Source organism: Paralichthys olivaceus, chromosome 8 (genome assembly GCF_024713975.1).
Source record: "Paralichthys olivaceus isolate ysfri-2021 chromosome 8, ASM2471397v2, whole genome shotgun sequence".
Classification (NCBI taxonomy): Eukaryota; Metazoa; Chordata; class Actinopteri; order Pleuronectiformes; family Paralichthyidae; genus Paralichthys; species Paralichthys olivaceus.
The window spans coordinates 14,242,154-14,269,939 of NC_091100.1; the positions used below are offsets into that span (position 1 = coordinate 14,242,154).

The 27,786-nt window shown below is 42.7% G+C and overlaps 1 protein-coding gene across 21 annotated transcripts in view; it reads right to left on the reverse strand.

Moving 5' to 3' along the window:
• nfixa (nuclear factor I/Xa) overlaps positions 1-27,786 on the reverse strand; it is a 107,272-nt gene that overhangs the window by 73,749 nt on the left and 5,737 nt on the right. For 11 of the 21 annotated variants that reach the window (XM_020084182.2, XM_069530949.1, XM_069530943.1 and 8 more), the window contains exon 2: positions 25,735-25,818. In XM_020084182.2, the coding sequence (XP_019939741.1) occupies positions 25,735-25,818 (84 nt within the window). Of the gene's footprint in view, positions 1-2,553; positions 2,697-21,429; positions 21,642-25,734; positions 25,819-27,786 lie in introns of those variants that run through there. The other 10 variants (XM_069530946.1, XM_069530948.1, XM_069530942.1 and 7 more) reach the window with 3 other exon arrangements.

The following is a 27,786-nucleotide window of genomic DNA, read 5'->3' on the forward strand; positions in this document are numbered from 1 at the left end:
CAAAAAGCTAACTTGTCATGTGGCAAAGTTGAGGGCCCGGCCATTTGATTGTGGGATGAAGCGCCCTGCTGTGCAACGGGACAGGCTGTCTGTGAACGCCCTACAAAGGCCAGAGTCCTCTGGTTGGCTCCCAGGACCATCAGATTTAGCCTGGCCTCTTCCCCCTGTCAGCGTCTGACAGTGAGTCCGCAGCCTGGATGACTGGCTGGTCCACTGACTGGCTGGCAACCTGGCTGTTAGGTTGGCTGAAAGTGCTGCATGACTGGCAGGGTGAATAACTGGTTGGCTACCTGGGTGGGTAGCTTGCTGGCTAGATGGCTGCCTGGCTGGCCGACTGGCTCATCACTGCTAGTGCTGGGGGGGTTGGAGACCCCATCTGGACCAGGCCGAGCCGGGCCGAGCGCCGATTGTTCATTCTAACATACGCCGGACTCGCAGAGCAGCAGAGAAAAATGTAGGAATGGGTGGAGATGGAGTATGAGGAAATGGAATTAAAATATGTGTGTGTTTGTTTCTGAAGAAAAATGACAGAGGTGTGTTCATCACAGGACTTTCTGATAAATGGGCCACAAACAAAGAGCAGAGATAACTATCAGGGAAATCCAAACCACTTCTTTGTCCATTCGAACCAGCAACACGTTTGCCTTTGGCGTTCTTGTCTTACAACATTTTCTCAGTAACATAATTCTTACATCTCTTTTGCACAACAAAATGAAACTTGAATGAAACCTATCATGAGACTACAAATTAATCTGTGTTATTAAGCGATATAATATTTGTATGAAACATGACTCTATCAAACTCTGTCAAACCTAAACCTAACCTCAGTTAAATCAAATGCCAGGCCTATTATGAACAGAAACTCAACCAAATACTAAATTATACACAGGAGCATAACACGGGCATTGACGTGGTGCATAATGGGTAAGGCCAGATCTTTTATGATTTGGGAAAAAAAATGTCTGTCTGCGGCATTCTAATATTTAATGTCTTTTTTTCTACACTCTCAAACCCACATTACAGTCAGCTCATGGGGTGGTTCTCCTCTTGAAAGAGCAAAGTTGCAGTTTCTAAGGCCTCTGCAACTGGACTCGTCTCTCCAAATTATATTAAGTGAAACATTCAACGCCATAAAAAAAAAAAACCCAATTAGTTAACTTCAATTCATTCAAGATCTTTTTTGATTTTGGAAAAGGGATAAGTCTGTCTCTTATATTTATTATATATAATATGTACTATACATATTTATTTATTATATCATAATTTTTAATGTCCCTATTTTGACATTTTCAAACCTGCACTTCCTTCAGCTCATTCTAAATGACCATTATTCACCTCAAAGCAAAAAGAAAAAGGACTCTGTAGGTATCTGCTCTGCAATAATTTCAGCAAGACCAAATCATATAATATCCTTTGAAACATGAAAATAAAAATAACTTTACACTCACTGTCAGGCTTATTAAATTATGATCAAACTTGACATGCATGGTAGTCTCTGGAAAATAAATTAGTCTGTAACGCATTCTTATATTTAATATCCCTTCTTTTGGCATTTTCAAATCCACACTTCCTTTAGCTCATTGCAGACAGAACAAAGTGGACAGGGCTCAGGCCTCTGCCACTGGGCTGTGTGGGTATCAGACTTCATTTTATAATATTGTACGAAACATGAACTCCTTTAAAAAAATAAAAATAACTTCAAACTCACTGCCAGGCCTATCATGATCATAAACTGGACCAAACACCAACATGGGCACTGACGTCGGTGCATAACATCCGGTTAAGGCAAGATCTTTTATGACTTTGGAAAACAAATGAGTCTTTGTGCCAAACTAATATTTAATATCCCCTCCTTTTTTTTTTTCTTTCTTTGACCTTTTCAAACCCACATTTGCCACAGAGCCCCTAAGTGGCTAGTCCAAGGGTACGGGGCAGTTTTCCCCCTCAGGCCTCTGCCACTGGACTCTGCAGGTAGAATCGTTTGAGCAACACCTCCTCTTATCTCCCTGGGCCACGCTCCTTCTTCCAGGGGAAAAATAAAAACTACAACCTTTGTTCAGCAGACTGGGCAGAACAAGTGTGTCACCCCCGTCCTGCCCCTGACAGGCCACAACTCAGAGAGCAGGGCAGACACCACCTCAGGTTTTCATGAACAAGGCCAACAGCTGGGAGCGACTGCCAAAAAACACGAAGACAAAGGCTACCACACTAAAAACTACTGAAAGTGCTGTTTGTAAAGAGCTCGGTGGAATTAGAAGTGAGTAAATCCACCTTGTGAGTGAATAGCCTGAACGTGCAGCGGTTGAAAACATGACGTAGGAGAGAGGCCTAGAATTCACATTCCAAGCCCGGGGCAGGTGATGCTGTTGGAAACTAGCTATCCAGATAGTTTAACTACTAATCAAACAATACATAACCTGAATTCGATGATCATTTCATCGTCCTCGTGTGTTTTCCTCTGCGGGGCCTGCCCCTCGGCTCACAACGGTCTTCAAACTAAGTGTCTACGATTTTAAAGTAGCTCAGAAATAAAAACTCGAAATATAAACCCACCTCTGTCATCGCGTTCATCGGGAATGTCATTTGTTTTGACACCGGCCGCCATTATGTCCGTTCACCTTTACGCACAGTGCGCTGAAGCGTCACCCGTCCATCTCCCACTCACTCTTTTATTTTTCATTTGAATTAAAAAGGGTAAAAAACCGCTCTGGACACGAGATAAGTTCAAATCTAACGTAGTGTCTTCTTCTCCTCCTCCTCCTCGCGCTCCGCTGACCGCGCTCGAGCCCCGTCAGTCCCTCGCGCACGGCCTACGTCAAACAAGAAGGGTCAAAATTGCTCCCTAAAAAAAGTCAAAGTGAAAAAGCCAAAGCAGGTGGATGTGGAGGACAGGTGGAGCTGACACACACACAAAGGCAACATTAAAAAACGACCTCTGTTAATGTCTGTTAAAAAGCAAACATCCACCAGAGTCAACACAATCCACTGCACAAAAGAAGCTTTCCTCCTGAAGTGAAAGCATATTTATTCATGTCGCCTCCTTAACATGTGCACATTAGAATTGACGATTAACAATAGATTTATGTGTGTTTAAAGAAATATATCTAGTAGTTCCTGTTTGTTGACTGTATTATCATACTGTTAATTTTGCCTGTGACCTATTGGGCCTGTTTCCCCACAAGATAGAATAGGCAATTAGCTCAGATGAATTTGTGTTTAATAATTTTCTCTGTTCAAATAAATGTCAGTGTTCACATATACATGGGACATGGAGAGAAAAGATCAGGTCGTGCATTTGTTTGATGCCACATCCTGTGAGGATGCCTTAGCTGTGAGTCATCTGCCATTTTTTATTTGTTCTGACTGGGCTGCAGGCAACAAGATTTCTGACATTAGATTATTAACACACGAAGGTTCATTATTTGGTTTCTTCTTTTTATTTTTACAGTTTCATTTTAATAAAATACAAAATTATATTTAAAAAAAGCACAACCCCACACACATAAAAAAGTCCATGCCCATCAAAATTTCCAGTCAGTCTTAAAACGTTTTAAATGATATTTTAAAAATGCACCTTGTACTGTTAATATTATTATTTACCTCAAACATTCCCAAAATTTGACTTGCTGGTTTAAAATTGTAATTTCTTGCAAACAAAAATTAAATAAAATCCAATACATTTTGAAACCTATAAAGAATTGCAAGAGCAAATTCATTAATACTATAAATACCATTCTTTAAATAAATAATTTTTTAAATTCACTTTTGCTCTTAAATTTGAAAATTCCATAATTTAGAAAAAATAATAATCATATATTGCTTTAAAATACGGTTATGAATGATATCTAATGATATTTCAAAGGTTTTGTAATAATAATAATAATCATCTTAATGATATTGATGTTATATAATTATGATCATTATTTAGATTGTTTCATTTTCAATATATTTACATGGAATAATAGGAAAACCAAAGACATATGAGCCTTTTGTCCATTTAATATTTTTATTTTACTGACAATGGTTTTTTCTAAATCTTTTAACACTGCTTTAAGTGTGACAGTCAAGATGTGTGAAGTAATTTAATTTTTCTGACTGTCAAGTTTTTTGTCAGGGTGGATCAAGATGTTCCTTAAAGGTGGGACACACACACACACACACACACACACACACACACACACACCAAGCTAATGAATGACATTGCGTGTAAGGGTGTGTCATTCAACTTTCACATCTGCTGTGTAAAATCACTTATTGACATGGTGATGTAAAGGAAAGACTGTGAGAGATCTGAACAATTTTTCCTCTGACCATGGTCTGTGTGTGTGTGTGTGTATGTGTGTGTGTGTGTGTGTGTGTGTGTGTGTGTGTGTGTGTGTGTGTGTGTGTGTGTGTGTGTGTGTGTGTACTCTGATCACTTGGAGAAAAACATTGTGAGTTGTAGTTCACTTTATACAAAAAAATATATACAAAAATATATATCTATATATGTATTAAATATTTTTCAACTTAAAAGTTACATAAAACTGGGACCTTGGATTTTTTTACAGAGCATGGACATGATGTAATTTCTGTCCACATTACAAAAGAAAAGGGAAGTGGAAGAGAAATAATTTTCTATGGGCAGCACAGCAAAGTTTCCATGTTTTCTTTCCATTCAAAGCACAGGAAAAATAGAGAGGTAAGGTGAGGAGAGAGCGGGCCTGAGTAGTGGTGAGTAACACCCTGGCATTAAGAGGTGATGGGTTGTAACCTCACGAGCCTCAGGGATATAAAATAATTACGGATAAGTTGATATAAACTACTATTTCCCTGGAAACTCTCAGGAAATAGAGAAAAAAAAGTCTCCTCTTTCTTCTTCTTTCATTCACTTATTCTCTTATTTCAGCCCACACACATGCATTCACAAACAGACCCACATTATTCCTCTTTAAAATTTCCTCCTTAACTTCTCATCACCGCCAGTCTCTCTGTTTCCACCCAGCTCAAAATCCTTTTCATCCATTCTCTTCCATGGAAGAGGAAGAGAAAAAACTCCTTTCCCTCTTTCTGCCCTCTTTCTCCCATCAGCACAGATTGATGTTAAAAGTGTGTCTGTGCATCGTTTGTAATTACGCCTGTTTACACACTGAAGCATTACTATGTGTGAAAGTCTGGAAGCCATTTGTGGCATGAGGCTGGGAGGGAAAGACAGAGCGAGCGAGCTTTAAACAGCTCCAGAGACACGGCGACTGATAGCGAGCCGGGGCTTCTGACATGACTGCAGACCTGGGTAATATTACACTCAAATATAATTCCAAGATTGTGCAATGGATTTGTCTGGGCAGACTGCTGCTGCTTCAGATGTAAGCACAACAAGGATAAGATCGAGAGCCCGTTCTGATTATTTTCAAGTATCCAAAATTAATTCAGCCAGGACTTTCTTGAGGTTTGTGTGGTATTTCAACAACTCAGGCTCATCTGCATGAATTCCACCTTATACACTTAATTATAAACATAACTGTAACCCCACAAGTGAGTAAGATTCTCAATTCATCTCCTAGAAAATACTTTAAATATTTGGAGAACCAAATTCAATTTGGACTACTGAGAAAACATTTTAGGATGATCATTTGTTGTTGAATACAGTTGAGGTTTATTGGCTTAGATTTGGTGGATGGCATTCAAAACTTTAACTCTTATACACAAAAATGTGAACTGAAAAGAGAGCTGAAGAGATATATTATACTTACTCTTATTTTAGATGATGCAAAACTGACTGTTAATCTAGATAACAGTGCTGTCAATTAGAAAGAATGTTTCTCCCAGGGATGATCTTATCAGAGTATAAATAAAACTGGGCAAAATTATGGATTTTAAACTAAATTAGGAGATTCTGGCAGTGCATGTAACAAACGATGATTTAATAAAAAACATTTCAACATGTGGCCGCGGCCAGATGGGGCCGTATAGGATTTCATGCAGGCATACACTAAGTGAATACATGGAGACGACTTCATATGTGTGTTTACATTACAATGGTTTGTGTAGCGTTACCATGGCATGCACACACACACACACACACACTTAAACACCACAAACAACAACTTGCACACACACACTGTTGGCGTGGCATTTTCTGACAGTAAAAGAGAGTAAAGCATTTGCCCTCGACCAGGGCAGCCATTCCTGATAAGGTCAAGTGGGTAGTGTGATGCACAAAGAAATAGAGTGTGTGTTAGTGTTTGTGTGTTTGTGAGTGTGTGAGAGAGAGGGGTGATGGCAGAGTTTGGCAGCTTTGTGCTTTAGCTACAGAGAAGTACCGCACCTGTCTCACACTTTCTGTCTCTTGCTTCCTGTCTCCCGCTTCCTGTCTCACCCCTATAACCGAAGCGCACGTTGCAAACACCTACAGCCGTGCTCCAGTCGGCACATGCCAGTGGCGCACACTGGCCACGGTTGCCCTGCCTACAGCTGCAGCGAGGGCTTTGAAGCACATGGTTAGCAAATACAGCAGGAATCAAGCAGATAATGAAACCCGATATCCCCTCCCCTTCATGCCCTGCACCGGCAGCAGCCAAGGCCTGCTTCTCCCCACACAAGAGATGCACTATTGAGAGACTTTCTCTCTCACTCTTTCGCTCCCCCTCATTCTTTTATTTCTCCCCGGTCCTCGTTCTGCCAGTCGGCGAGGCGAGATGCCAACCTCTCCCCAAAAGCCGGGCAGAGTGCCCTCACCCTTTATGCAAATGCTTAACCACAAGCCCGGCTCGCACATTCATTCTGTGCCCCCCACCATCACCTATTCCTCCTTATCCTCCATTTATTTCTTTCACCTCTTCTCTCCGCACTCCTTCCCTCTCTCCCGCCAAACACTTCTTTTTCCATTTCCTGTGGCCTGTATTGTTGTTGCACTTCAACCATCCCTCCCTCTGCCTTTTGCTGCGTCTCCCCTCCGCTTCTACCGATCGCCTGTGCTCTCTCTATCTCAATTGCTATCCATCTTCTAGCATCCCTCGCTCCTCTCCCCCCATGCTCCCTTCACCATGGAACTCCGTCTCCCCTCCTTTTCATGCTGCCTCTCTCTCTCACACAGCTTGACTCACCCAGACTCAAACTTGTGCACTCATTCACTCAGCTGGTGCCAGACAGGCAAGTGCAGAAACTCCCTTTTCCCTCTCTCTCTCTCTCTCTCTCTCTCTCTCTCTCTCTTTCTCTCTCTCTTCTTCTTCTACTATCTCCTTCACTCTCACACACACATGCTGCAACCCATGCCCTGGTACTTAAATTGAACGGAAAGTTTCTCACTCGGCTACAGTTTGTGTGACCATTATACTCTGAACCATCTTTTAGTATTACATTTATCCTTTGCAAGGGGCCACTTGGCATGTTTCTCCATAACTTCCCTGTAAACGTATTCCCTTCTTTTGTGTGACTGATTCGCTTCCTAGATTGTTGAACCGGGCCCTGGCAAAGTGCACAAACAGTGTAACCTTCACACAGGAAAGAAACACAAGAAGTGCAGTGGTTTCGACATGTGTTGGGTCATGTTTACACGCTTTAACCGCAGCCAGTTTTATTTTGAAAAGCACGGTAGAATAAGTATTTGCTTGTTGATTCCAAACTTTGTGATTGAAGAATCATTAAACTGTGAGATGAGGTTCGACAAAACCTGGCTTTATGAAAACTTTTAAAATTGTAGCTCAGAATTCATTACGCTGGAAATAATTTGTTCCTGAAAAGTTGACATTTTGTGGGGAAATAACATAAAGACTGATAAGATTCACTGGATAAACAAGGGGGTTTGATACAGAAAATACTTTCTGGATGTTGTGTTCGTGAATAATTCAAAATCTGTGTTTAATTCAGTTAATATTTTTCCAAATCAATTAATGTGTCTTAAGTTGTTTTCTGTACTAAAACGGAAAAAACACAAAACTCCCTGATCACACTTTGTCATTTGCAGTTGGAACATCACAAATGTCTGCGGCATGCTTCTATGCAGATGGGAAACCAACCCTGTTACATTGCTATCCTATTTCTGCACCAGTGAGCTCCCTATCAGGGACACTGAAGCTTGCGGATTTAATTCTGCTTATCATGTGAGCTGGACTTTTGCCTGTGCTTGGTTGGCGCCGCGAGGGTTAAACGTTGCCCGCTCCCTGTGGCATGATATGAGCTGGGCTTTTGCCTGTGCACTCTGCCTTGTCTGTGCTGAGTTGGTAGCATTATAGGGGTTAAGAGTGGATGGCTGCTCCAAGTGGCTTCCTATGCAACTCTGATCCCATTAGGGTTAAAAGGTGTCTGTTCCAAATGGCTTCCTGAGAGCCGGGTCTTAATCTCTGCTATGCCTGACAGAGTTTGGGTTAAAGGGAGACAGGCTCTTGCCTACAACAGCGAGTTCTGCCTGACGCTGAGCTGGCAGCGTGAGGGTTAAAGGTCGCTCTGCCCATTTTGAGTGGCATTCCCTGTAGGGCAAACACCATGCCAGGGTGGAAGAAACCGAGGGCACACACAAACACATGCAAGGCGAGAAACTAAGAGCCTTCACAACCGCACGCACACACACAAAAACACATGGAGACATGTGCGCAGACACACAACAGCTAAATCATTTTTTAAACTTTTATCGTCGCAAAGTAGCGCTTTCCTTTTTTAAAGAAGAATCCTCCAACAAAGCAAGGGGGTGGAGGACAGACAGACAGACACACGATGCAGATGGGCGCCTCTGGGTGAGTGTGTGTGCAGTTATCTCCTCTGTGACCACACTCGCTGACTTCCACGGCCTAAACTACCACCTCACACAGACCTCAGGAGCACCACAGGACCACAGGCAGACAGCCATAAGTACATGTCCTCAGAGGGGACGTAAAATGGAGGAAACCCACCTCGATAAAAAGGCACCTCACAAACAGGTCGGCGAGGGAAAAGTTGAATGTTTACAAAAAGTGCTGTATCTAAAATCATACCTTCACATTTGGCTAGTGTTGCATTTAAAACCAAATATGTGAATGTTTGTCATTAAAAATATCATCAGAAAATGTGGAAATATAGACAAATTTGTTAAAATAGAAGAACAGCATATGCTCCACACTTCTTAGTAACGTACATCTGGTATATTTATAGGTTATATTTTCTATTGGCCCTTAGTTACCTTGAAATCCCTCCCATTTGTGCTGAGAGATGGAATAGCATGTATGTGAAATACTGTGTACGTGTAACTCTGCCCTCGCTGGCCTCCGCTTGAATCATGCCAGATTTTTTTTTTTACTTTTTCTCCTTTACTCGATATCCACTGGAAAAAAAACTTTTTTAAAACTGCAATAAATCTTTGCCAGGTCATTTTGCAGCAAAACGTGCAGTGTTTATCAACTCTCTGTGAAACCGGTGCTGTATGACATACCAGTCAGTCTCCATTTATAAACATGTGATTGTATGAAAAGATAGTATCACAGAGAAGTGAGCCAGGAGGAAAAGCGCTGGACTGAAAGCAGCAAGAGCTGCCACGTCAGATGCTGCTGAGGCTTCTTGGCTGTCAGGACTGAAACACACACACACTCTTACACACAGTGGAGACACGCACACACATGCAAACGCAGAATGGCCTGCACATGCAGAGATTCACCAATCTGCACAAACATGCACACACACACAGAGAAGGGTTTGCCTTTGCAACAGTGTTTAGGGGAGTTGGAGTCATCAGCCAAGTCATGACACCCCTGCTCAGACTAGTCGCCCGTCAGCTCTTCGTCTGTGAGTCAACACGGACGGGACCGCTCAATTAACAACGCCTCAAAAATAAAAATCCATCACTCCAGTGTGTTAGGATGTTAGGATTGCTTCTGGGTTTGCACTTGTTATCTGGGTACACACTTTCTCTTGAAAACATTGGAATTGATAACTCTTGTTCCAAATTTCAGTACAGTATTGAATTGCTATCCTTAAAAAATTGATAGGTAGATTGGTAGTTTAAACTGTGACAAATGTGCAATACACAGTGTCCTCTGACTCATGTTTCACACAACTACATAGGGAAACACTGAAGGGAAAAATTCAAGTTCTTCTGCTGCCCTTAAAAAAGAGGAAAAAAATGAATCCGATACAAAATAGGATTTGGCCTCATCTTTATTTAGGCTGGCTTTCCAATTCCTGTAGAAATTGCATTATTGAATACAACAACGCCATTGTTTCTGCACATTTTAGAGGGGCTTTCAGCTTTATGTATTTCCACAGAGGAAAATCAAAATGGGGACAGTGTTTTTCAATCTGAAGCGGAGAAAAAGGCTCTTGTGCAGAGATTTGATTCTGCAGATAGCACTTGGCACAGTTTGCCTCCTCTAAGTACTGTAATATGGTTATGATACATTAGCATTCCTTCACATCACCAAAGAAACCCAATATGTGTGTATCTAGCATTTTAGTCAGTAGAAGAGGAGAAAAGAAGCAGAGCGAGACAGAGAGAAGGGAGAGGGGGGTTGGGGGAAGTTGGAGTCAGGTAAACGATTAGCATTGAAGAGGTGGTGGGGAGTAAAAAGTTGCCTGATGAGAGGAATTCCCATGGACAAAGCCTGGTGACCGGTGAAACTGTTTAAGATAGTCCAGGCTGCTCTCAGGAGAGGCAGACAGGGAGTCAGTAAAGTGGCTTTTAAGCTCACAAAATCCAACATATCCCTGATAAGACTGAGGCTTTTTCTGAAGGGAGCGAAGGAGAGAGGCGTAGCAGGAGGGGGGCTGGAAAGAATGAGGTAAAAAATGGAGGGGGAGACAGTTGAAATAAAAAAGATGTAATAAGACAAAGAGTAGGAGGAGGAGAGGGCTGATGGAGAAAACAGAGATAAGTGAGAGCTAAAGAACGAGGGAGGCTTTCAGGACATGGGAGGAAAAAAAGATAGAAATGAAGTGCAAGGAAAGTGAGAGGCATATTCTCAGATGAAGTCAGACATCAGCTTTGGTGTTGGGTGATCCCGTCTCGTATATGGTTTAGGAAAAATGAACCTGACGACACTGAGCAGCCCTCTCCGATAGGATTTTATCACCTGAGTGAAAGTCGGCTTGAATACACACAAGCCGACGTCAACAATTTCTGCTCTGCTCTGTCAAAGGGAGAACCTGTGCAGGCTTTTTGTTTGGGATATTGTTTAGGCAGCAAAGTCATAATGAGGTGGGGAAAGACACACACACACACAATTGTACATACAGTTGCATTCAATTATGTTACACTCACCTGTAAATCAAAATTCTTTTATCATTATTTTGCTTTGTTTCACGTGTTCGGTCTCAGTAGGGGAGGAAAACATTTTACATGTGTAAAAATACAAATATATAGACACAAATGTACTCAATTAAAAGTGAAAGTACCGCAATCACTTTTCTACCTGTAAATTAGCACTTGTTTTAAAGGATAAATAGTAAAAGTACTTGATGAGAGTAGTCTATTCCACAAAGCAACAGTCAACCACATCATTAACTGTACCTATACTGTTACGTTTAATATAAGAATAATATAGTCTTATTAATAAAGACTGATGCACATGATGCATCATGTAAATTGATGGCTGAGTTTCTGCACTGGCCTCTTCCGAATATATATTTTAGGTGAAACACTGTTGTGGAGTAAAAGTGAAAAGTATTTGATACACATTCATACACATTTGACAGTCTGGTACATGCATGTGCATAAAAAGACAGGGGGCAGGTGCGTACACACACACACACACAGAAACAAGCAGAGAGTCAACAAACAAGGGTCAGTTTTTTAATCATGCCTAGTTTGTTTATTTAGCAGTGGTCAAGTTTTTTTTTACTCCTAAACCTCCTAAACTCCTTTGCAAAAAAATTCCTCCTTTTAGACCCCGGAGAGAACATTCAAACAGTATTAATTCCTCTTGCTGGGAAAAGGCTGTACCTTTTCCCGGAGCAATCCATAACATCTGAATATAAAAATAAATACGAAGAGCGGGCGCGCTCTTAAAAACCCAAATGTGAGGAGGAAAAAAAACCTGCTGGGAAGTTTGACGGCCGTGTATGTTTTTCCTCTGTTTCCCCAGTGTCTGGGGCAACATTTTTTTCTCTGTAGTCACCCTCCCTGCACTGCACCTCCCTGCCACCTTTTCTGTTTCAATCCACCTTACTATCTTCTTTTTTTAAATGAATGTCTTCACTTTCTATCTCTGTCTTCTCCTCTTAATATTTACCCTAGCTCTCTCTCCCCTCTCTCTCTCTCTGCTGGACGCCCCTGTGCCAGTTAACTCACCGCAAGCCAGAGGGAGGACCGCAAGAATGCTTAAATCAGCATAATTAGGCCTGTGTGTACTTTAAACACACACGTTTCCCCCAAGCCTGGACCCCTGCCACCCGTACAACACTGTGTGCGCCGCCACGGCCCGTCTCTCTGAGTCAATAAACACTAAACGTATCAGCAGTCCGCCTCACACACGTTCACATGCACGCACAAATGCATAGGCTGCAGTGCGTGAGGTGAAAAATGATGCTGTGTTCCTCTCCCACTCCGTCGACTGAAGCTGCCATCCTCATACAGCTGTCACCCCCCCCACCCACAACCACCGTCACCACACTTACACAGTTTGACCTTTCACACTGTGTAGCTGCAGGGAAGGAAAGTACAGTGGGTTTAATATGGGTGGCCCTGCACTGAAAACGTACAAGTTTGTTGAAAAATTTCCATAAGCAAGCCGGTAAAAATTAAGCACGAGCATGCACTGAAACAATGGCCTGGATCTCAGTCGGGTTTGCGGTTTTGTCCCACACATCTGTATGTGTTTTAGGCTGCAGCAGTGCATTAACAAACAACCGCCTCCCAGAGAATCCAGCACACTCGCCTACATATGGGGATTATCAGTAGTCATTAGAGACCATTTAATAATAATCACCGCCATCAAAAACGAATCAGTCCGAGCATGTGACACTGGGACGGCCAATATCACTGGCTGAGTGGATCATATTAGTGAAGATGAGAACTGATTAGAGAATGTTTGGCGTTTCATCTCAATTCAATTATCACAGAGAGGGATTCACAACAGCAGCAGCTTATTGTTGTCTTTATCGTGTGTGTGTGTGTGTGTGTGTATGTGTGTGTGTGTGTGTGTGTGTGTGTGTGTGTGTGTGTGTGAGATAAGAGATGTCACCTTTGAACTTACAGGACCAAAACACTATGTAAAGTATGAAAGCCAGTGACTAAGGCCTCCTTTATAAAGGCTTCCAATAAAAACATTACATTCCCTCCCTCGGGAGCTCAAACTCTGCACAGCTCCCGGAGAAGCTTCAGGTGCAGAAAGGCACTGCACCGACCAACCACATCGAAACAACGCAACGCAATGTTATGAATCTGCAAATAAGAAGACGAGCCCCAAACATGAAGGGCCTGTTCGCTGCTCAGCCTGCGGCCTAGTACATTCATTTCCATTTCTAAAGACATGGATGGGAAACAAGTCACTCCAGTAGAGGATGTTACCTGCGCCACTGCCTTTGGATCTATACACAGTGGTGTTTCCATGGGCTTAAGGTGTCATTAAAAGCAAAACATTAAGTTGATTTGATTTCCACTTTTAACACCACCCGCCTCAGAGGCAGATACGTTGTATTAACTTTCCTCTTGTCGCAAGACGACAGCAAGTTATCAGAAAGCCGTGCTCAGTCCGCTTTGAAAAATATTTTGTCAGCAGCGTTTGATCAAAATGGTGTGATACTGTTTATATGAGGGTACACATGGAAAACTAGCCACAAAGAGGCCACTCTGTGTCTCTCCCTCTGTCTGTCTATGTCTCTCTCTCTCTCTCTCTCTCTCACACACACACACTGAGGCATGAACACATTCATTTCTGTTTGTGCGCTCACACAGCTGTGGATCTTGTGCAGGGTTCAACCAAGGTAAAGATATGGTATATTACGCAATGGCTTATAGATTTTTCCACCCCTGGCAGGCTGCCAGTGCTCTCAATGGGAGAGAGAGAGTAAGTGAGACACACGCACACACACAGAGAGAGAGAGAGTAGGGGAGGAGAGGGGTGATCAGAGAGCAGCACACTTTGTTCCACAAAGTCTGACTCACTAACTGGATTCACTGGCTGCTTCTCGCTGGAACGGCAGGCCTCTTTGACCAGTAGTTATACTACGTGTGTATGTGTGTGTGTCAGGGTGTGTGTGTGTTTGTGTGTGTGTGTGCGTGTGTGTCTGAGCTATTTATCTTAATGGGAGTCAAAGATTGTTTGGCGATTGGCAATCGTGAGATTGTAACTGCATTTGCGTCAAGTATTAGATATATTTGTTGGGTCCACGCACATGCACACGCACACACACATACACACAAATAATAAATTGCCTTGGGTAGTCATTCAACAAATTAGGGAGGGTAACACTAACCCATATGTATTTCCATCAACAATTTAAGGATTCAACAATCATATGGGCCTTTTTTTAATGCTTTATGGTTCTGACAAAGCAAACGCTGTCATCCGACTCCAGCGTTGTACCGGGAAATTGCACAAATACATGCCTTTGACACGAACAACAGAAACTCTAATGTGAATGCATGACAGACATTTCATTGGAGACTACTTCCAAAATGAGACTTGGAAGAGTCGGCGAGAGCGGCCCAATCTGTTTTGAATCAGACGCTCGCCTGTCAGGATGATCAATCCCACTGTTTTCTTGGTTTACTTACCGAGTACGTGACATGCATATGTTAATGAAACTTGCGTGTTTCTCATATCGGCCGTGTCCATATTCTCCCGCCTGGATTAGAAAGGCAGACATACTGTTCACACACAAGGCAGAGAAATGCATTCACGCGCTGGTTTGGCCTAGATCTTCTGCACAGAGGTTTCCCCTACTCTTTTAATTGGGCTCTTGATGCTCGACATAGGGTGTACTTCCTCTAATTAGCTATATCTATAGCGTATGGGAGAGTGTATGAATGCATGCATGTGTAAAATCCTCTTTTGAGCAACTCCAAACTAACTAAGAGCTTTAATTTCACGCTAGGCTGCATTGTCCCATTCAGTGGGGTTACCCCCACAAAAAAGCCTCTGAGAAAATCAAAAAGAGCGAAAAACACACCAAGGGGTGACGGAGGAGGGGAGGGTGGAGAAAGACAGAGAGACGGAAAGGGAGGGGGGGGCAAACAACAACAACAACAACAACAACAACTGAAGCTCATCCTTGAACAATGCACATCTCTCAGTAACCGTTACTCCTCTTTTAAAGGGAGCTAATTGAGTAGGCGGTGGGGGTGGAGGTAGAGGAGTAGGGTGAAGGTGAAGGGGAGTCTGACCCAGGCAGCTGCAAGAAGAGTGCAGCACGTCGGCTATTGTACCTTCTCGTCCCTCCATTCCTTCAGGGTTACTCACGTTTCCACTCTTAGATCATGTCATCACTCGCAGCCAAAGCCAATGTCTTTTCACTTTAAATAAAGATAAACGGCTGCTGCACATTTCATTCTCAATCCTGAGAAAAACAGCGCAGCACAGGAGGGATGTGCTATTATTAATCAATCACACATTCATATTATGAACCTAATTCTCAGTACTCAACTCAAAATAAAACTATATGAGGCAGTGAGCTCTGCAGCCACAAATGTTCTGCAGTATAATTGAAAATAGTTACGCAAGGTTACGCAAAAACTGTTGGATGGATTACCATGAAACTTGGTGGAATGGTTCAGGAAAAAAACTGTAAAAATGTTTAGATCCAGGATTATATTTAATCTCTTTCTTAAACATTGTGAGAGGGAGTTCTTGGACATTTTCACTGATTTCCCAAAAAATAATTAATGGATCTTGATAAAAAAAATCTCGACTTATTTTAGGGACTGATATCTGTGAGTGTGTGGAAAGCTTGATTGAATTTAAGGGGACTATTGGGCCTTTACGGAGGTATGCACTCTGTTCTAGTTTGGGGGTGCTCTCTCCGCCAAACTGAGAGAGACCAGCACACTGAAGTGATTTCGGCTGCTCCTCTGCCACATATCTCTCTGTCTATCTGTCTACAACATACATGAGTGTTCAGACTGATTTCAGATGAGTGTGTAACTCTGTGTGTGTGTATGCACATCCATGTGCATGCCGTATGGCCTGGTAAACACAACTATATCACAGACCAACATGAGACCGCTATAGGGGCCGCCTGCTTCTGCTGGCCACAGATCAGCCTAAACCTAATCCACACTAGGAGGCAGAAGAGGACAGGCGGGAGGCTACATGTATTAACACACATATATTGGACGCACACACACACAAAGGCCCATCCATCTAGGGTACAGCCACCTATTACCCTGTTGTGCCAATTGCCTCAGTTAAGCATGATAAATCCATTTTCTATGGGCGGTCAGGAAGACTGCACAGATAAGGGATGATCAGAGCAGCACTGGATTTAACCCCCCTCCAAGACAGATTCACACACTAATGCACAGGACAACGAGTCCAGGAGAAACCTCAATGCTTAGCTCAGGGCCTCACAGGCTGTCCAACAGCAGATCTTTAGAATTCAACAAAGAAAAACCTAATATTTTTTATTACATATTTGCACAATTCTTGACAAACATGATGCGAAATGTGTGATTTCACACATCTGAACTGAAGTTTAACTTTATATAAGCATTTTTTTAAAACCTCAAGACACGTCCCTCGCACATATCAAATATGTTTTTTTTCTTTCCACATTTGATTTTATTCAGACACTGTTTGATGGACATGGACACGTTGTGCCATTTAACACTTCCTTGCACTCTTCCCTCTGTCTCATCTCTCCGTCCCTGCCTACCAGCTCTCGCTCTGGGCCAAGCAGTGTAAGGTGGAACTGGTCAGCCTCCAGCAGAAAGGATGAATAAGTAAAAGGAACACAATGTACCCCTGGGTTCTGCCTAGCTGCCTGCCGTCCTGGCACAGTTGGCAGGCCACTTTTACCCTGCCTATCGTCCACTACAGCAAACCTATTCTCCGCTGCCTGTGCAGGGCCCACCAACAAACTCAGCGTGAGCAGGATTAGTGTGTGTGTGTATATGTGTGGTACAAAGCGACACCAGTGAGGTTTGGTATGTTACCAGATCATGCAGGCCCACCTCAGCTTACACCCGTAACCACGGCCGTCACCGTCCGGTCCCAGTGAAACCAGAACCGAGGGCTGACACAGGAGAGCCATCGACCCAAAACAGGGGAAGGAGTAGAAGTACACAAATTCTGTATGCACGTACACACACAAACACGGACACTCACACACACACACACACACACACACACACACACACACACACACACACACACACACACACACACACACACACACACAGACACACGGACAGCTACAAGGAGTGGTGTGGATTCAAGTCTTGAACTTCTGAGTTTTAATGAACTGACTGCATGTTGAATAAAACAGAATGAAACAAACTGAGCTCTAATTTAGAGGTTATTTGAGACAATATTTTTTTTTCTTTCTTTCTTTATGTTTATTTAAAAAGGGACTGTACACGCCATTCAAACATAAAAGCCACCATTTGATGCCAGATTAGATCTTCAATCTTAATCTCAGTCCTTTTAGTCCTCTGGCAGATTATAACAAAGAAACAACACAGTATCAAACAGCACAGAGTAGAAAACACATAGAAATAGAGTACAAGAAGGAACACAAGATGTGTAATGGAAAAGTATTTATAATATCTCATCAGAAATGTCCTCAGGACCATTTTCTGTGCACACTGACTGTGTGGACTCCACAAACAGCAGCTTCTGCCACAGAAGATGTGCCTTTATCTCCATCACCAAAGATACTGTCTGCACATTCTCCATTTTTTTCTCTCTGTCTATTGCTATGGCTATGTGGCATGGCTACAGTATGTAGTATAGCTTTCACTTCACAGCTTTCAAGTGCTTTGCCAATCTGCACGGCTGAGTGAATTTCAAGGACTCATTTGATCTCCAAATCTAAAAACCACTTTAGATCTGCAAATAATCAGACACGAAGCGCTTATGAGCGAGAATCGAAAAGCAAATAAAACTTTTTTTTTGCGAGTGTAGTGAACAGTGCGGTGGAAAATAGTTAAACGATCTCCCGCACATGATGTGTTAAAAGATCTCTTGAGTTCGCAGTAAAAAAAAAAGAAAAAAAAGTTGGCAGTGTTTGTGAGACGCGCTGCGTATATTAGCGGCCCACATCTCATTTGGATAAGCGGGACTTAACTGTGAGTCTGAAATAATTGAATCCAAAAAACGCAGCGCATAAAAGTTTTAATTAACAACGCCTCCGCGACCTTCAAAGCACATTAAAAGTTTATGCAAATGCATTTCCGTCGCAGGGATGTGAAACAATGCGCACGGTGCAGTTTGGCTACAGAGGCTGCGGTGCGCCACTTCATTTTGGCTGCTCGGGTCCGTCACCTCACCATGCGCGGCCATTCCAGCAAAGCTTTTACCAGCATTAATAATACATCGTGGATTGTTTACACCAGTTTTGCGTGTTTTCAGTGGTTTGTGAATTATTTACGTGACCAAGATCGAAGACCAGCGACTGGATGGGGTCACAGGATTACGCACGTCAGAAGAACTGATCCATATGCGCATGGGTTTGGACAAACTCAATGAACAATCTTGCCTCTCATGGCAGATCATCACAGACGATTAAAACACATTAGCGTTTAGATCAACTTTAATTACAGGTGTAAAACTGGCAGGTGTCACGTCAGGATGCTTTTTCTTTTCCTCCAAGTTCCCGGCTGCAGGGTGTTATCTTAATATCCACCAAACACAAACACAAGGAGATATGAGGGGAACACAAACAAATCAGCCCCTCTTGATATGCATCAGTGGAGACGCACTAGTGTAACAGCAGCCTAAGCAGATCAATATGTATTGCGCATATGGGCAGCACGCGTCCATGCGGCGCTCGTGCGAGAGGATCTGCTGCCAATTAATTTTAATTAATGGAAAGAAAGAGGAAACTCGATGCGGACCTCTGCCTCATACCACCAGGCTTGGAAAATTATCTGGAGCCTACTAAATATGCAGCAGCAGCAGCAGCAGCAGGAGCAGGAGGAAGAGCAGGACATGTTGGACTTATTTTACGAAGCAAAATCAAATAGAGCACATTGATTACAGAAAATGTCCCTCAGAGAGGTCAACAGAAGAAATGAGCAAGAGGAGAAAAGGGAAAATACGGATTTTTAAGTGACGGGAGTGGTGCTGACGCCTCCTGCTTTGTTACTGTAATACTAAAAAAAAAGAAGAACTAATAAAGTGTGATGAAATTTACTTTTGCACCTGATCAGCTGTTGTTTCTGAAAGTTAACGGAGTGGGAGAAAACACAGGCTACACTGAGGGCTGCTCAGAAAAGGCCTGAAATAACACTGCATGTTTTCCACGGAGCTCCTCTGTGCTGTTTAAGGAAAGGAATGATTATAATTCCTCTGCTACATCACTGCTGCTGCTGTGTAGCTAAGATGAGCCCAAATACATTTCTGGAAAAAAATATAAGATACAGATGATGTGAATGGTGCAAGGTTTATAAATCCGTCAAGCAGCCATAGGGAGAGAGGCCGTGACCTCTCTGAATCCATGAAGGTTTTTACCCACGACACAGAAGCAGCTGTGACTTTATAAAGCAAAAACATCTCACGTTGTACATTATGTTTGGAATCATAATGCTTGATGATTAAATTCCGGAGCAATTTAACGTTTTCACCTCACATTCAAAAAAGTAAGAGAAAAGGAATAAAAACAAAAACAGGAAGAAAAAGATGATATTCAACCTGATCTTTAAACGAGGGCTTGATTAGTGAAAACACTGAAACGTTAAAATGACTTTCACTCGAATGTGTTTTTATGTGATAAGTCGAGCGGCGGAGGGAAAAACGGACATGCGGCGGCCTGAGGCTGCAGCTCTCAACTGTTAACTCCGCAGTGACTGATCCGACGATTCAAACTGTGAACAACAGTCCTGCTTCACAAACACAACATCGTGGGAAACATATATGTTTATATATATGAATGAATATGAAACTTTAGAAAAAGGTCATGTATGGTTTGACCTTTGCAGTCCTGACCAGTGATCTGTACATACACGTAGACAACTCGTGTTATAACGAGAACGCAAATTCAACACACAAAAATATCTTAATATAAATAAAAAAGAAGAAAGAAAGAATGAGTTAATATAGGGTATATCTCATTCTTCTCAGATGACTTAAATGTTAACTTGCTATGGATATTCAACGTGGGGGTTATAATTAATAAAATATTATCACCAGTTTATAATATTTTAAATTAAATACAACAATTTTAAGAGGGGCTGATGAAAACATATTTCTGGACTTTTTTCTGTTAATATGGTAACAGACGTGCGCACGGAGTCGAGGCCTGAAAGGTCAAAACTGAGTCTGCAATGTTGCATTTAATGACAAAAACATGACCTGAATATTCAAAATCAATATTTGAATGATTATAATATATAATATATATTTATCAATAATCATTTCATTATTTACAAGTCAATCAGTGAAGTCGCCTCTAACCATTGCCCCAAGCGGCCTTTTGAAATTACGCACCGGGTAAAGTGACTTCTTCTTCTTATCAATATTATTAACATTAACCAAGCGAACGTGTTAAAAACTCCACCACAACTTGTCTTTAATGTGACGAGCAGCGTGTGTAAATAACATGTGGGTTAGTGGCAGAGTTGCTTCTTTAAAGGTCAACTGTATTTAGTCATTAATCCAAGTGCAGCCACGCAGCTCGGACACACGCCCACACCGTCCCCACCGTCCCCACTGATGCGTAAAAGCTTGTTTTTTATTTCTAAACGTGGAAGAAGATAGCGGAGGGACCGTTGTGAATGTGTCCACGGTGGGTGACCCTGAAGGCCCGTGGCTGAGGACCGGCACCTCCGCAACAGCCGCAAGTGAAAGCCCCCCCTCCTCTCTCCGTGTGTAAAAAAAACCCCAAACTGTTCCACAACTCATGAACCCGGTGTGTTGCTTTATTATATTTGTCGATCATTGCCTCCGGGTGATCGCAATTAAGTCCGCCAACTGTCCGGGATCCGAAGCCCCCTCTCGTCCCCCCTTTGATTCTCAACCGTCCCGTTTTATATAAAATAGATTTGGGAGAAGCGCCATTTTCTCTCCAAACCATGCGCAATGAGACGCACAAGAAAAGCCCGCTGGAGGAGTGCCATTAAAAAGAAAGGGGGAGAGAGAGAGCGCGCAAGAGAGAGGGAGGGGAAGTTAAATAGTATCGGGGGGGGAGAGAGAGAGCAGAGCTGGAGGAAAAAAAAAAAAAGAGAGGTCCCTAAAACGCAACAAATGACAAGCAGCGGCGGCAGGAGCAGGGTGGACAACACAGCAGCAACCACACACACTAACCGGAGGCGCACGACACCGGAAAAATAAAAGTGCAGCGAAGAGCCGCGTGGAAACGACAGGCTCGCTGTCGCTTCTCTCTGCTTACCTGTGTCAGACAGTACGGAGAGTACATGTTGGTGTCTAGAGGTGAAGAGATGAGCTGCTGGTGATAAAGTTGGATGGAGGTTCGCTGCGGTGCCGCATTGCAAAGCCGCTGTGGCTCAGTCCAGGCTCTAACCCCGCCTCACTCTCTCACTCACACAGTGAAAGCTCCGCACTAACTTTAGGAGAAAGTTTCTGCTGCTCTCCCTCCCTCCCTCCCCGCTCTCTCTCTCTCTCTCTCTCCCCCTCCCTCTCTCTCTCTTCCTCTACCCGCTTCTTTTTTTCCTCACATCGACACAAACTCGTATAATTTTTGAAATGATCGTTTCTATCGTTGGGAGTTGTTCTGCGCTTCGCTTCTGTTCCTGCAGCACTGGTGGCTTGCAGTGGTACTATACTATACTATATGGTATTTGAAAGTAAAGCTTGTATTTATAAGTCCAAGTATTAACTATGAGTATTATATTATATTTTTATTTTGTGTTAGTATCATTCCTGTTGAATATTGGTTCATTATTCTGCTCCATCCATCCATCTATCTAACTGTGCTATATTCACTGTGCTATATTCATCTGTCTGTGCAATATCAGTGGTTCACATTCTCACACTGCACATCTTGTTCCTGTCTTTATACTGTATATATTAGTTTAATTACTTATTTTTTAAATATGCCTTACTCTTAATTATTGCATACCACTTACTGATGCTAATGTTGCTGCTGTAATACTGCAAATGTGTCCCCTTTGTGGGACTAATAAAGGATTATCTTATCATCTGTCCATCCTATACCTGAATGTTTGTAATATCTTCTGATTTAACATCTATCTATCTATCCATCTATCTATCTATCCATCTATCTGTCTATCTATATCTAGAGGTTTGTCAATATTTGTCCCTCACAGCTGACAGTTATTCAGTGGTGAGATAGAAACTGAATTTTTTTAATATATTGGTATCAATTTAATATTCCAACAAGACCGTGTTATAGTGTGATGTTTACAGAAACCTTCTATAACATGCTATATTTTTGAATTTATTTTATAAATAATCTTTTTTAAATCGTAAATTGTGAATAAAGAGAAAACATAAATGATTGCAGGGACAGATATCTGCAAATGAATTGTCTTTTTTTTCAACATTGATGTCCTTTGCTCTTCGGCTAAAATGCAGAAGCCGACCCAAGTGTGAACAAATTAGATACACACTCAGATTTAGCTGTGGTGTGGCTCTGGTGACACACACACACACACACACAAACACACACACACACACACACACACAGTAAACTATTTCAAGTGTCTTAAGTGGAAGAGAATATCTTAATCTTTAATATTTGATGAATCTGAAAGTTACGCTAGAAAAACTGATATTTCTTTATTTATTTGTAATTCACTTTATAGTGCATCACGGCTGGATTTGGAACTCGGCTCTTTTAGCTCAGTGTTGGCCGAGAACGCTCAGCTCTGCTCACTTCATAACGACGAGCTCCTCATCTAAAGGTTTTAAAAATTTACAAGAGGAAGATCATTCAGGTATTCTCCATATTTCTGTGGGCCCCTCTGCATATGAGCATGTCTTTAAGGAACTACGCAAGTCCAAAGTTATTTCAGCAAGTTGTAAGTTCACAGTGCGTCTGTAATTCTCAGACTGTAATTTATTCAGCCCTGATACCTTTTGGACTCCTCTTCCGCTCCTTTTCAACAAAATCCAAGTCATACACTGGTGTATGCTGTGAGTGCACATGCAGACAAAGGATACCTGAACTTGGGCGAAGTGGTCCAAACCAGTCTCATTGTGACTCCTATTGTATGGAAGTGATACATTCTGTTTCTAATCAGGCTTGGCTTTATCCTCGCCCGCTGCCTTCTCCTCAGCCTAATCAAACTCATATATGCAGGCAGAGTGCCTGCAATTATACATAAGCCCCTGCCTTGTGCACATGTGTGTGTTTGTGTGCGTGTGTGAGAAAGAGAGGTTTTGGAAGTGCGTGTGCGACTGTGTGTGTGTGCATAGGTCTGAGAATGTGTGTTTGAGTCTTGCGAAATGTGTGTGTGTGTGAGTGTAAGCAAGGGTGCGGTTTCAGGGGTTGAAGTCACCCCAGTGCTTGAATGCCAAGTTTTTCAGGGGGATATGAAGCTGTGCAGCTTTACGAGACCTCAGCCTGTGTAGGATACTTAGATACTCACACCACAGACACACGTGCATATAAAGTGCAAGTATACACACACACAGACACACACACACACACACACACAGACACACACACACACACACACACAGCCTCAAATGTCCTGTGGTCAAAGATATGCTGGCAAAAGCAACTAGAAAAACGAATTAGAGTGAAAAAAAGAAGGAACGCACTAAATAAAAGTGAAAGAAAGTGAAGCATATTGAGGTGTAGTCTATTCCTTTCCCAAACTCTCTCCTCTTTCCAAACCACACCCCACCACGGCACAGGCCCAAACCCTAAAGCCTTTGTATGCTCCCTAGCTTTTCCCTCTTTCTCTTTTTGTCTATACCCCTTTTTTCCTATTTCTCAGTGGTTCTTTTTAGTGACCCCCTTTCTCCTTTTATATCTTATAATCTTTTGCTTTTACCGTCTTAATTGCAGACTTTTTTGTCTTTGTCCTCAGGCTTCAGCCATGGCCTGACTCGTCCATCTCAGTATTCAACACTGGCGCTCGGCTTGGCCGTAACAAACAAACTATAGCAACGGCAGGAGTTGCAAAACACTGACGCCCAAGTTTCCTTTTCAAACTCTCTCTCTCTGCCCGTGATCGAACAGTCCAGCCTGACCGTCACCTAAGAAAGCCCTGGAGCGCACTGCAGGACTCTTGTGGTTTCCCAGTCTATGTTTGCCATTAATAAGCACATGAGAAAACCATATGGTGCGTCTAAAGTTAGCATGTTGTGGTCTTCCATTGACACACACAGCACTGCCCATATACTTGCTGTTTACCATCGCCTGTGGCTAGGCCATTAAATATTGAAAGTGATGTAGCATACTGATACTGCCATTAGCATGCTAAATGTGTGAGACAGGTGGTCGAGGCCGCCTTTCAAAAGGCTGCGAAAATGTGAAACTGAAAAATGTGCGTTGCTGTACCATTTACTACACCGTACAGTGTCAATATTGTTTGAGTAAGCTGTTTATGTGTGCTCTGGGAGAGAGCACGCCAGTCAAATGCACAAAGGCATATGCAGGCAGAAAGAAATGGCTGACTGGCCGTTATGGCTGACAAGCATATCATACACAGTGTGTGGATCCCAGAGACTCTATGGATCTGTTTGCAATCTGAGTGTGTATGTGCTGTGCAATGTGTTACGCCTGCTGCTTTTGTGTGTGTGTGTGTGTTTACTGTGTGCAGTCGCTGCTTGTACGTTTTTACTCTGGCCGGTTCGGATTACTGCGTCTCTGCCATGTTTGTATTCATTGAGAAGAAAACATATAGCCTTATTTTCCTAGTCTTGGTGTTTTCATTCTTTAATTTAAGCGGTAAATGCAACATGTCATATTATAGCACACAGGCCAAAGGAAGCATTGTGCAGGCAGTCCAAGTGTTATCTATAAACTCAAACTAAAAGACAATGTTTTTCCAAAGTCAAAATGACCTAACGCAGTACACATCATGCACAGAAAGCGTCCTAAAAAAAAAAAATCTCCAATCTGGTAATGTTTTGCATTTCATGTTGTTTTAACTGGCTGCTGGCCTCGTCCTCCATGTAAAGAAAACTTGTCCGGACTCTGCAGCAAAGCCAAACTTCTGACAAGAGCAAATAATACCTTGTATGAGAAAAATACATGTCACAGACAAGTGGACGGCATGAGGAAATACAGTGTTTTTCGTGGAGCGGTGTTACCACACATGAGCACAGTTGACAGATGAGGACAGGACATTCAGGACATCCATGATGATATGTGGGAGATTTCTACAGGAAGTGGATATAAGAGCATGCTAGAGGCGGAATGTCGACACTCAAAAATGTGGATTTGTTTCCTGGACACATTAACCCCAGAACCTCCGATTCAAGATGTGAAAGAATAAACATGATTCTGTGGTTAATGTCCCCATGGTGAAGTGTGACCGTGTAAAAAATGATTGTGCTGCATGCTCCGCTGAGTCTATTGTGCTCTGAAAGCCCTCCTCCTCTCAGCCGCAGTAAAACCTTTACAGGGGGAACAAGGAGATTGTTCCTAATGGAGCAGGGTTTGTTTGTGTGTCCAAGAAATCAAGTTTGGGACATTGATACAATCACAAGGACAGATGTAGAGAGCTTGTAGTATGTGTGTGTGTGTGTGTGTTCATACCCTATATGTATCGGAGACGAGGAAACATTCAGGCATCCCTGGGCCTCTAGCAGGATCGTCATTTACCAGGTAGGTGTCAGTAGCCTAAAAAAACAGGGAGACGGTTAGTCAGTTAGGATTTGCTGCACAGTGATTTACAATAAATCAATCAATCAACAGTTATTTGTATAGCACATCTCATCAATCTGTAGAAGGTGCGACATCCTTAATTCTTAACCACTTTTTGCTACAACATTAGCAGTTTGGTAATTGAATGGCTACTTGAACCTATTAGGCTCCTATTAGAAGAGTAGACTCACGATGGACATTGACAATTGACAAATTACATTTCCTTTATTTAACAGACAGTGACATTTGCTATTCTTTGACATAACAATATGAGCCTCAATAAAAAACACTGTAAAAAATGTTTTTGAAATCTTTAGAAACATTTTTCATGTCCTGAAATCCCCCTCCTCAAACATGTCTCTTTCTTGCTTCCTCTTTCTCAGACAACATAACTCAAATGTACCTGTGTTGTGTGAGACAGTCTCATAACCCCTGCCTGTTTCATTTCTCCACAGAAAGCACAGCACCTGCTAACAACTCTTGTACTATACATCCACAGCCAGACTGTCTGTAAGTACCAGTGTGCATGCATGTGTGTGTGTGTGTAAGTGTGCATTCAGGGAGCTTCATTTGTATTCTAAGTCAAGCAGGCAGGCAGGCAGGGTTCTGGCAGGGCCCGGAGCTGTGAAATGGGCTCTCCTTGCAGTTCTGCCATTGATTGGATCAACCTATCCCACTCTACTTAGCCGAAGGGAGCCCAAATCCCACAGCCGCTGTGCCGTTCTGTGAAATCCTATTTCATTTCACAACTTTAACGGATAAAAAAGCATGAACGCACACACGTGTGCCAGCCCAGAGACCCCATGCCACATTTATTTTGCCCGTACGGGAGCAGAGAGAAAGCAGTGCATGGAGTTGTGTGGAAACGTTTAAATGCACATGCACACATAGTCTCACCCTCTTGAAAATATAATCACCTGCATGTACAGTATATACATTTTTTTCCATGCGTTCTCTTCCTCACACAGCAACAACACACAAGCGCACGCACACACCAGCGCACACGTGCATGCCACTTACGCAGACACACAGACACAAACCCCATAATAAGAGCCAGACGTTGGCAGACCACACAGCCCTGAGTTGTGGTGAAAACAAAGGCTATTCATATCCTTCGCAATGAGAGGTCTGTACAGCTAACTCTCCTTCTCCCTCTCTCCCCCGTCTCTCCCCTCAGCTTTTTATTACAGATAATCTGCACTCGCAAACCTTCCATTTTCCTGCAATTGTGCGATTTCTAATCATCTTTATTAGTCCATAAACATGTTTTTTTTTTACTTTTAGTCACACTTTATTGCCCGGGCCCTCAGCTCCTTAAGGCGGCAACACAGTGCCTATTGTTGGGTTTCGAGAAGAGGATGAAGCCAGGAACGGAGTGAGAGAGGCCTGCTGATAAGACAGCAAAGCATTATGGGAATCGGGTAGCGGCGTTCCTCAGATCCATGCATGCGTTTCCATCCTCACACATACACACACACTCATACAAACCAAAATGCAAACACTCTAAGTCTGCCAGGCCACATGTGTCTGATAATGAGACGATGCATCTGATTGGCCGGCGGTGGGAATAATGGCCAGGATCCACGGCACCTGTGTGGGGATCCGCACCATGGCAGAGTCTGCCGACTTCACCAGCGAGCAGACCACAATGCATCAGGTGTGCTGGAGCCTCTGTGATTGGCTGTCCCCAGCCAGAAACAGGATCAGGTGCACGAGCAAACCCCCTCTGATTGGTTGAGTCAGGCCCAAAAAGCTGCGGGTGGGAAAGGGCTGTTTTTATTGGCTGCCACTGCCTCATTCTGCTGGTGAATGGGTGTCTGAGTGGATGGCACCGGGACAACTGGTTCAACTGAGACTGTGCGAGACAACATAGTGAGTATTTGAGAGTATCTTTTGTACATATGTAGCCCTTCACATAAGGCGAATCTCTGTGTTACTAACTTG